Source organism: Sphaeroforma arctica (assembly GCF_001186125.1).
Source record: "Sphaeroforma arctica JP610 unplaced genomic scaffold supercont1.344, whole genome shotgun sequence".
Lineage (NCBI taxonomy): Eukaryota > Ichthyosporea > Ichthyophonida > Sphaeroforma > Sphaeroforma arctica.
In genome coordinates, this window is record NW_014040214.1 from 72,255 (window position 1) to 82,143 (window position 9,889).

Genomic DNA, 9,889 nt, shown 5'->3' on the forward strand with positions numbered 1-9,889 from the left:
CATGTATGCATGTATGTATGTATGTATGTATGTATGTATGTATGTATGTATGTATGTATGTATGTATGTATGTATGTATGTATGAATGTATGTATATATATATGTATATTTATATATATATGTATTATTTTTTTGTTTATATTCCTTGGTATACTAGTATATTCATTGTCAGATTTTCAGGTATGATTCCGATATTATTTCCATATCAAAATTTTGCATAAGGTGACTCATTGGTGGTGAGAGTGTTCATATAATTGTATAGTTCATTTCTCATTGTTGGTATGTCACACACAGGTGGGTTTCTAAAGGCTTTCGATGTGATTGATTCACTGATCCCTGGCGGCAACCCCAGCACCGCGAGCCCTTCTCAGAGTAGTGAGTCAACCAGCAAGCCAGGCATACAACCGACACCCCAACAGTCCCAACAGTCTCAACCAATACCACTCGCGCCGCAGAGTACACTCACCACCAGCAAGCTCACAGACCGAACCTGCATCACTCCCACCAGGCAACGCAGTCAAGCAACTCAGCCCGTTAACACAGCGACACAGCAAACACAGGCCTCTCGTATAGCTAAGCCCTCGACACGAACCACGGACGGCAAGCTTGGTATTGGGGATGAATTGGTGAAGGCGGCAACGGATATCACGAACGCGTTTGGCGACGTGGCGCTGGGCATGGGGTCTGTGTTTGGGTCGGTGTTGGATTCGATGGGAAAGGGTGTGACAAATGGAGGTGAGTGGTTTAAGTTGGTCACGGGGTGTTGCGGTTGATGTGGAGTTATCCAGTGTATGCAGCCGCCTGTGCTTATAGACGTGTGCGTCACCCAAGTACACAAGTATATAGGTGATAAGTTTTTTGATATTAATTGTAATGTTCGGCCGCGGTCAAGTTATCGTCCGTAGGCAAGTTAAGAGCCAAGAGTTGGCGTGTTGAATCAATCTCTCTGCATGCACCGTCCAGAGACAGTTGTAAGCGCTTTCTAGTAGTCCCACCGTTTCTATGCACGTGCATACTACCGTCGCCGTATGTAGCGCATATTCGGAGTGTTCTATTCACATCCTTTAGTTTTTTTGTTGAATCAATCTCTCTGCATGCACCGTCCAGAGACAGTTGCTAGTTCCTTCTAGTAATCCCACCGTTTCTATGCACGTGCATACTACCATCGCCGTATGTAGCGCATATTCCAAGTGTTCTATTCACATCGTCTAGTTTTTTTGTTGAATCAATCTCTCTGCATGCACCGTCCAGAGACAGTTGTAAACGCCCTCTAGTAGTCCCACCGTGTCTATGCACGTGCATACTACCATCGCCGTATGTAGCGCATATTCCGAGTGTTCTATTCACATCGTCTAGGACTGACACCTGCTCAGTCAACAACTCGCCTCAGCCCCTCATCGCGCGCTTTTCTCGTGCTTGTATAAGTGTATCTGGCCTTTTGACCTGATTTACAGGTGCATGCATCGTACGCAGTGGTCCGTCAGATGTCTCATTCGCTTGATATGTTGTCATGTGTATTGTCAACCTGGTACACGCCCCAATATCGTTCCACTGCACCTGCCCTTAGTAAGCTGGGCTGCTGAATGAATACCGTTCCTTGCTAGAGCGTCATCTACATGTTTCGTCATCCGCATAAATAAGCCTCTGTTTGCTGTAGTAAACCTGGGTTTTTGTAGATTCATCGCTTTCTGGTTGCCTCACTCGCTCACCTCGACACCCTTCGGATGATCTCTCGTTTCTGGGTTAGAACGAATACTGCGTGTGACTAATTTGTCACCTGCTTATTTTCTCACCTGCTTATTCCGGCACTCTCCCATACACTCCAGTGAACTCCAGTGCTGAGCAGGTGATGGGTGCTGCGGGCCTTACGGACTTTGCGATCAAACGAGTATTACAAGCCAACCTAGCACCCTACGCCCACTTCTCACCCATGAGCCTGAAGGTACGTCCCGTTATTCGATCTCAGCAAACCGGTACACTTGGGATAACTTAGTATCACTAAATTATACATCGGCCGAGTTTACTTATGTGCTGGAAAAAGTCGCACGCAATCACTTCGAGATTCCCATGTGCCCTAAGTGAACGATTATATTGCGTCTGCTTTCTTGTTGGGGGTCTGCCTGCTTTCCTGGTGTCTGCCTTGCATATTTGGCGTCTTCGTTCTTGTTTGGTGTCAGCCTGCTTGTTTAACGTCTGATTTGGTGTCTATTTGCTTATTTGACGTCCGCCTTCTTATTTGGCGTCTGCCTGCTTGTATGGCGTGGCCACATATTTAGCTTCTATCTTTTTGTAATGGCTCAATCTGTCTGACAGGTGCACGACCAGGGAGACCGCATTGTGCTGAGTGACGCTGTGGCCTGTGAACAAGTGCGGCTGCTTGTGCCCGTGGACTGCTTACAGATAAAGTAAGCATTGGTCATATCCTTTACCTGTAAGTATGAGTCATCTACTTGACCTGTAAGCATGAGTCATATCATTTATCTGTAAGCAGGAGTCATATCCTTTACCTGTACGCATGATGCTTATCCATTACCTGTATGTATGAGTCTTTTCCTTATCCTGTAAGCATGAGTCATCTCCCGTATCTGGAAACTTGAGTCATAACCTTTCCCTGTAAGCTTGAACCATGCCTTTTTTTCTGTAAGTAGGAGTTATATCTTTGATCGTCAGCAGGCGATATACCTTATACCTTTAAGCATGAGATATATCCCCTCTCGGGAATGAATTTGTCTATGTCTATGTGTGATAGTTGTTCATATAGTACGTATGCATATGTGTGATAAATGTTTATATAGTACGTATGCATATTGTGAGCGTCCGTCGACTGCCCTCTAATAAAGTAAGGATGAGCTGTGTCTTCACTTGACGGTTGGTTTGTTCCTGATTGTGTGTTTATATTTCGCCGCATGTTGTTCTATATGTACGCTGTAGTCCCACCCCCCCCCTCTTACTGTTTGCTCATAAGTGCAAAATCCGAAAAGACTGTCAACCCCCTCCACCTTACACACACACACTCACAAACACATGTGTGTGTATGCTGTGGCTGTCTATGGGGATGTTTGTACCTCACCTATTCACTACGCGTGATACACCCCATACATACACACCCATCCCCTACTTAATTCGCTTCGTATCACATGCTTTGGGCTCTCTTGGTACAGGATGGATTGCGCAACGATACTGGGTGTGACATCCAGTTACATGGACAGTTTACCAGGTGGGGTTGTCTGTTCTGTGTGGGATGAGTACAACACGTACTCATATTGCGTATGCCTTGCGTTTGCTAGTGCCTTTTAGTGCTAGTGCCGTGTTGTTGCTTGTGGAAGGGATAATATCGCGTCTGGCATCCCACTTGTGAGAGTTTAGAACCTAGTTACCTACTCAATCGTTATATCAGTATACAATTACACAACAGAGCAGCGTACGCCCGTGACGTCTTGTATCAGGATAACAATGTGTACAAGGGTAGGGAATACCTTAGGCTATACGTATAACCATTGCTACTATACGTACAATCATTGCTACTATACGTATAACCATTGCTACTATACGTACAATCATTGCTACTATACGTATAACCATTGCTACTATACGAATAACCATTGCTACTATACGTACAATCATTGCTACCGTCCTATGCCACATAGTGATGCACCTTTACTACCGTCGTATGTCGCATTTGTTACGTCGTTTCAGTGCATTCATCAAACTTTGAGAATTTTAGGTTTTTAGAGTTTAGGATTGAGGGTTTAGGATTTAGGGTTTAGGATTTAGAGTTTAGCGTTTAGGGTTTAGAGTAGGGGATATACGAGACCTGATGCCTATCTGCCTCTTGTCGTTCAATACAGGCACGCCAATCACCCCCGTCAAGATGCGCGTGGAAAACATCCACATCACCATAGCGCTGACTATGGTGCAAGGGTGGGCCCTGCGATTGTTCCTGGCCAACCCTACGCTGGAGAGTTTCATCCGTGATACATTCTTATTCAAAGATCTGTTCTTAGCATGGTCATGTGGTATGTAACCACTTCTGTGCCGTGTACGTGCGTGCCTCGGATGCAAGTTTGTTGTTGTGAATAGGCAGCTGTGTGCTATCCAACTATTCCACATAGTGATAGACCCCTCTTCGTATGTGTAATAAAGTATATACGTATTATGTATGTGTATTAAAATATATACGTATTACGTATGTGTAATAAAATATATACGTATTACGTATGTGTAATAAAATATATACGTATTACGTATGTGTATTAAAGTGTATACGTATTAAGCTAGTCGCACCACCTCTCAGGCACCGTGGTCCTAGCCTTCTTGTTTCCCGGCTATTGCATTGTATATACTGTAGCTCTCCCTTTGTATGTCCTTCTATGCTGGTTTGAATGTTTGTATAGGAATACCCGATCACACGTGTTCTTGTTTTTCAAGTGATATTGACTGTTCGTATTGCGGGGCTTAGCCTTTGCGTGCACTCTGCAACCCTCCTCTCCGCTTATAGACTATCTGAGCAGCAACACCCCCATCACGTGACTCAGCACCTCTCATCCCCCCTTTACCATACTGACAGCACTCGGATATACTAGAGATCCTTATTTTTACTATTTGGTATCACGAATGATTCTTATTTATACTATTTAATGTCATTAGAGATTCTTATTTATACTATTTAATATCATAGGTGATTCCTATTTATACTATTTGATATTGTTAGTAATTCTTATTTATACTATTTAACATCCTTCCTACGGTGTTTGGTGCACACTCGCAGACACCATGCCATCTATATTGGGAGGCTTCCGAATAAACGCGGCGCTGTTCAACGCAGAGCACACAGACCGCATCTCAACGGAAAGCGAACTGGTCATCCATGCCATGTATCTGAGTGACGTTGTCTTTTCCGTCCATCCTCTCAAGTATGTTATGCTTCGTGTTAAGTGAAGTGGTCTTGTTTGTCATGTATCTGAGTGACGTCCTTTTCAGTCCATCCTCTCAAGTATGTTATGCTTCGTGTTAAGTGAAGTGGTCTTGTTTGTCATGTATCTGAGTGACGTCCTTTTCAGTCCATCCTCTCAGGTATGTTATGCTTCGTGTTAAGTGAAGTGGTCTTGTTTGTCATGTATCTAGGTGACGTTGTCTGTTCAGTCCATCCTCTCAAGTATGTTATGCTTCGTGTTAAGTGAAGTGGTCTTGTTTGTCATGTATCTGAGTGACGTCCTTTTCAGTCCATCCTCTCAGGTATGTTATGCTTCGTGTTAAGTGAAGTGGTCTTGTTTGTCATGTATCTAGGTGACGTTGTCTGTTCAGTACATACTCTCAAGTATGTTATGCTTCGTGTTAAGTGCAGTGGTCTTGTTTGTCATGTATCTGAGTGACGTCGTCTTTTCAGTCCATCCTCTCAAGTGTGTTATGCATCGTGTTAAGTGAAGTGGTCTTGTTTGTCATGTGTCTGAGTGACGTTGCCTTTTCAGTCTATCTTCTCAAGTATGTTATGCTTAGTGTTAAGTAAAGTGGTCTTGTTTGTCATGTATCTGAGTGACGTTGTCTTTTCATTTCATCCTCTCAAGTATGTTATGTTTGGTGTTAAGTGAAGTGGTCGTACATGGCATGTGTCCGAGCGATTTGTCTTTGGCTTTCATCCTCTCAAGTATGAAACACCATGACTGACACCTTGATATACTTTTCATATGATTGTAATATAGGGGCCCGGGCTGCTACAGGATAGAAATCGAAACCCTCAACATAGATGTTAATCCCTCCAAAGAGCGAATAGTATGTTACATATGCCTTTACATTGTCGTGCTTCAGCGGTCATTCGGTGTGGTACTAATTAAGTGTGCAGGTTAGTGTTAACTGAAGAGATTATCAATTCGTGATAGAGTGGGGCGTTTGGTGTTGTGTCACAAGGACTACTAAGGTTGTCATTTGATATACGTTATACGCTTTCAGTAATTGATGCTATGCTATATGTACTAGACTGCCTCCAGACATCACACAAGAGGTTTTTTATGTCGTATGTGTGTGTTGTTAACGATTACTGCGATGTCTGAGGAACCATAAACGGTAGTCCTCAGTGTATTCTTATGTTGGAGGTTGCACACTTCGGTACACCTTGATGTATGTTCTCCGTTGTGGTTATATATCTATAGTCAGTCAGTATATAACATGTAGTATGTGTTGCGATGTTCTGGTGACACCATACTGTGAAAGCTACTTGAATACCTCGGCATCCCTCGGCATATCCTCTAGTCTTGGTGTTCGAATCAGTTCGCTTACTGTGAGCAGTGGAGCATCATTGTATTTTTTTTTGTTAACGTACTTGCTTCCCATATTATCCAAACCCTACTACTTAGAAAATAGCTTAGTGGGATGATTTTATATGGTCGTTAGAATACACTCACATTTTATGTGGCCCACAAATACAAAGAACTATATGCTGTCGTTCAAGTATCCCTATACCACTTAAAATTATATAGGAGGTAGGCACAACCGTTGCTTCACGTGCTGTGTGTACATGTTGCCTGATTGGATCATATGCTTTTTCCCCGTCTACAGGCTACCCTAAAACAATTACTTGATATGGAAAACGCGCCGAAAATACGCCGAAAGCGGGATGTGCAGATCAAATCTATAGCACTAGGTGTTTTAGTGTGCTTATGCGCTATATTGTACCAATTGCTGACGTAGCTAATTATTATAAAATAAAATTGCATACTAGTGGGGCATTTAGAAAATTATTATATTCAGAAGCATTGTGAATGTTACGCGAGGATAAACAAGATATAAAGGGAGATATAGGATAAAGATTAAACACGGTTTTGTATGATGACGATCTCCTATAACCAAGCCTTCGCTACGATTCCATCGGATAAGACTTATAAAACAACACCATCATGATACCTGGATGATAGCTTATTAATCTGCTATACAGGGTAGACATGCTAGTATATTACACGTGCTGCTACTAAACTGGTATTTTGTGATGGATTAGCATGTCTACACTGTATAGCAAATTATTCAGCTATCAGATAAATTCCGACTGACTGAATCCAGACATTATGCCAGGCATTATGATGATAACATTATGATGATAAAACACGCGTAATATCTATATTCGACGTGTCTTTAATACGAATCGAAGGCGCCCTTTATGTATTGTCGGGAATTTAAAGCTCGTTGTGGTAGGTATTCTTGTGAAGTAGTTTTCAAAGTATATTTTTTAGTACCAACGACACCACCAGCTGCACTGAGTATACATTGCCATTTAACACTGAAACATGTCAATCGAGTTCCAGCACATCTAGCGAACAAAATACGATGACTAAAGGGCAGGCGTGTACAAACCCTTATAGCGAGACAGGAAACATGCTAACTCGTAAGCACGCTCAGAGGAGGGCAGTTCTTGCAATTCTTGTTTTGAAGTATATATTTATTTATACATTTGAAAATTTTACTGAGATGCATTTGAAAGGTGGTACTTATGCCTTGTAGTCGTTGCTTGGGCCATAGCTCCTGAATGAGTGCACACCTGTTAGGGCAGCTGCAATGAATGTACAGGGAACAGCAGCTATTACGATGATGAATGCAGACCCCACTATATCTGTCAATGGGGGAAATTCCCAGTGGCAGTAGAATCCCATGACTATACACACCGCCGCTAAGCACAGACCATTCAAAACGGCAAGAATGCCAGTCATTGGTCCGGCAAGATTAATGCAACAGCAAGCGAAGATGATGTTAAACACCATCACACAGAAACACATGAGACCCAGTATGACGGATGCTATGAGAAGTCCAGCCATCGCTCTCTCAGTACTGTTGGCAAACGCATCCCAGGTAAAATCGGTGCAGAATCCGTTTATTTCGTCTGTGTTACCGCAATTCGTGGCGATTCCAATTTCATAATTGTTGGGCCCCGTCCACCATGATGTTGAGAAAATCCCGAAGAATGCGGCGAATACGCTGTAAGCAGTTAGAACCGCAGCGAATATGATAGCGAAAAATCTACACATGATGATATAGTGCGTTTGTTGATTGATATAATTTTGTAATGATGCAATTGTTGCAAGGTTGTTCTTTTTATAGGAATGATGCATGTGTTCGTCACGACTAATTGTACGCATGAGTGATGAGGACATGAGGTATCCGGTATCCTTCGAGAGCATGACTCATAGATTCGAGCTCATATTTCGTATTCGCCTTTTTTATCATAGCCAACTGAACAATTTTATATAATAAAAATCTTTCTATTTTATGTATAAAAACAAAACAACTAATGACTAATGAGTAACAAGTATGTACTGAGATCCCTCTCTGAGAGTGAGAGAATCCCCCCAGCAGCGATAGCATCAGTAATTCAGTAATATTACTAATATCAGTATTCACTATTTTAGTGGACAATGAGTCAATGACCTAAAACCCTAAATACTACTTTTTATTAAAAATAAAATAAGTTCGCTGCCACGCTGTGCTGTGTGCAGTTGACCCAGTTGGGACTTAGCAGGGAGTGGGGATAAGGACGGAGCGAATGGACTGTGGCAATTTCTGTTGCGTCACTTTCTGCGCTATATACAGCGTCAGCGTGGCTCTTACTGTGAGCCTGTGAGCTTATGAGTCTGTGACTCTGCAACAAGTCCAAGAGTTGAAACCGTGGCCGTGACGTCGTGACTTGTGGGTGACGGTAGGCCTGTGACTATATGAGCCGTGAGAGGTGAGCCTGTGAGGCCTCGCCACCTCGGCGGCGCCCGAGTTTTCAGTATCCGAGTACATAGCTGGTTCGCTCACGCCTCATTGCCTCAAGTCTTAAGAGTCAAGGTTCTCGTCACTCATAATGAGTCACCGATTTATTGACACAACTACAACACTGATGACAGATGAACAAGTCACAACTGATAGATATTATGATATACGTTTGGGACTTACCCCTCATTCCGGTTACTCCGCTAAACGGGAAAACATAACAGTAGTTAACGTTTATTTATACTATGTACTTGGTCCCAAATCCATCTTGCGGGTGGCTCTGTTCTCTCCCTCTCTAGTAGCGGGTCTACTAAATAAATACTACATAGTAGTAGAGAACTAGATGTCAAAGAAATATATTTAGGTATCCAAGTCGAAATTGCGCAGAAAGCATAAGCCAAAATATATGACGTAAACGTTTCTTATTATTATTTACTCACTTTTACTCTTGTTGTCATTAGTTTCGTGATGTCACTGATATGATTGTTTAAAAAAAAAAGAATCTCTAGAATTGTACTTACTACTCGCTACGTAATCTCCTCTATTCATTTTAAAAAAAGTCTTCCATATTTATAAATTTTACCAGAACTAAAGAAATTTATATTTATTTAAAATAGATCAGATCAGAGTACTCTCTTTAGTGAGATATATATGCTCACTGCTCATACGAGTACGACATACATTGCTTTTTTTTTGGATGCATCAAAACCACAGAACGTCAACCAATCGTCCGACACATCTACTCGGCTCCTGCTGAGGTCTCAGGTCTAAGAGAACTGGTGTAAAAGAAAAAAAGTGGATTTGTTGTGGCGAAATCCTATCTTCACAAAAATATGTACCTGCATGTGTCAGCTACATATAGTATATATATAATAAACTTTGGAACTGAAGATATTTATTTATCGTGAATTGTAAATAGCCACGGGATATATAATCCAGCCAGCCAATAACAGCCAGACTCGGGTATTATTCTATCTATCATCGTCATACTTTTCGACATATGTAGTATGCGACTATATCATGACACCCACGCACACACACACACACACACACACACACACACACACACACACACATATTATTTATGTATATATATATATATATATATACATACATATAACTAAATATATATATATATATATATATATATATA

The 9,889-nt window shown here is 41.9% G+C and overlaps 2 protein-coding genes across 2 annotated transcripts; one reads left to right on the top strand and one right to left on the bottom strand.

Annotated features, from left to right (window-relative positions):
* Nucleotides 1–281: 281 nt before the first annotated feature.
* SARC_05425 (hypothetical protein) lies at nucleotides 282–6,722 on the top strand (the record flags this gene model as incomplete). Its single annotated transcript, XM_014300718.1, has 8 exons — nucleotides 282–735; nucleotides 1,827–1,942; nucleotides 2,314–2,405; nucleotides 3,162–3,217; nucleotides 3,849–4,016; nucleotides 4,769–4,913; nucleotides 5,700–5,769; nucleotides 6,553–6,722. 8 exons carry the CDS (start codon nucleotides 282–284, stop codon nucleotides 6,682–6,684), a joined length of 1,233 nt encoding a protein of 410 aa, XP_014156193.1. The 3' UTR covers nucleotides 6,685–6,722.
* A 685-nt stretch (nucleotides 6,723–7,407) lies between these two features.
* On the bottom strand, nucleotides 7,408–8,034 carry SARC_05426 (hypothetical protein). The gene has a single exon (XM_014300719.1). The coding sequence runs from the start codon at nucleotides 8,007–8,009 to the stop codon at nucleotides 7,476–7,478; it is 534 nt and encodes a 177-aa protein (XP_014156194.1). The 5' UTR covers nucleotides 8,010–8,034; the 3' UTR covers nucleotides 7,408–7,475.
* Nucleotides 8,035–9,889: the final 1,855 nt, after the last annotated feature.

What these genes read in the sequence shown, in the direction of transcription:
- SARC_05426 (XM_014300719.1), bottom strand. Translation starts at nt 8,009, where the DNA reads ATGTGTAGATTTTTCGCTATCATATTCGCTGCGGTTCTAACTGCTTAC.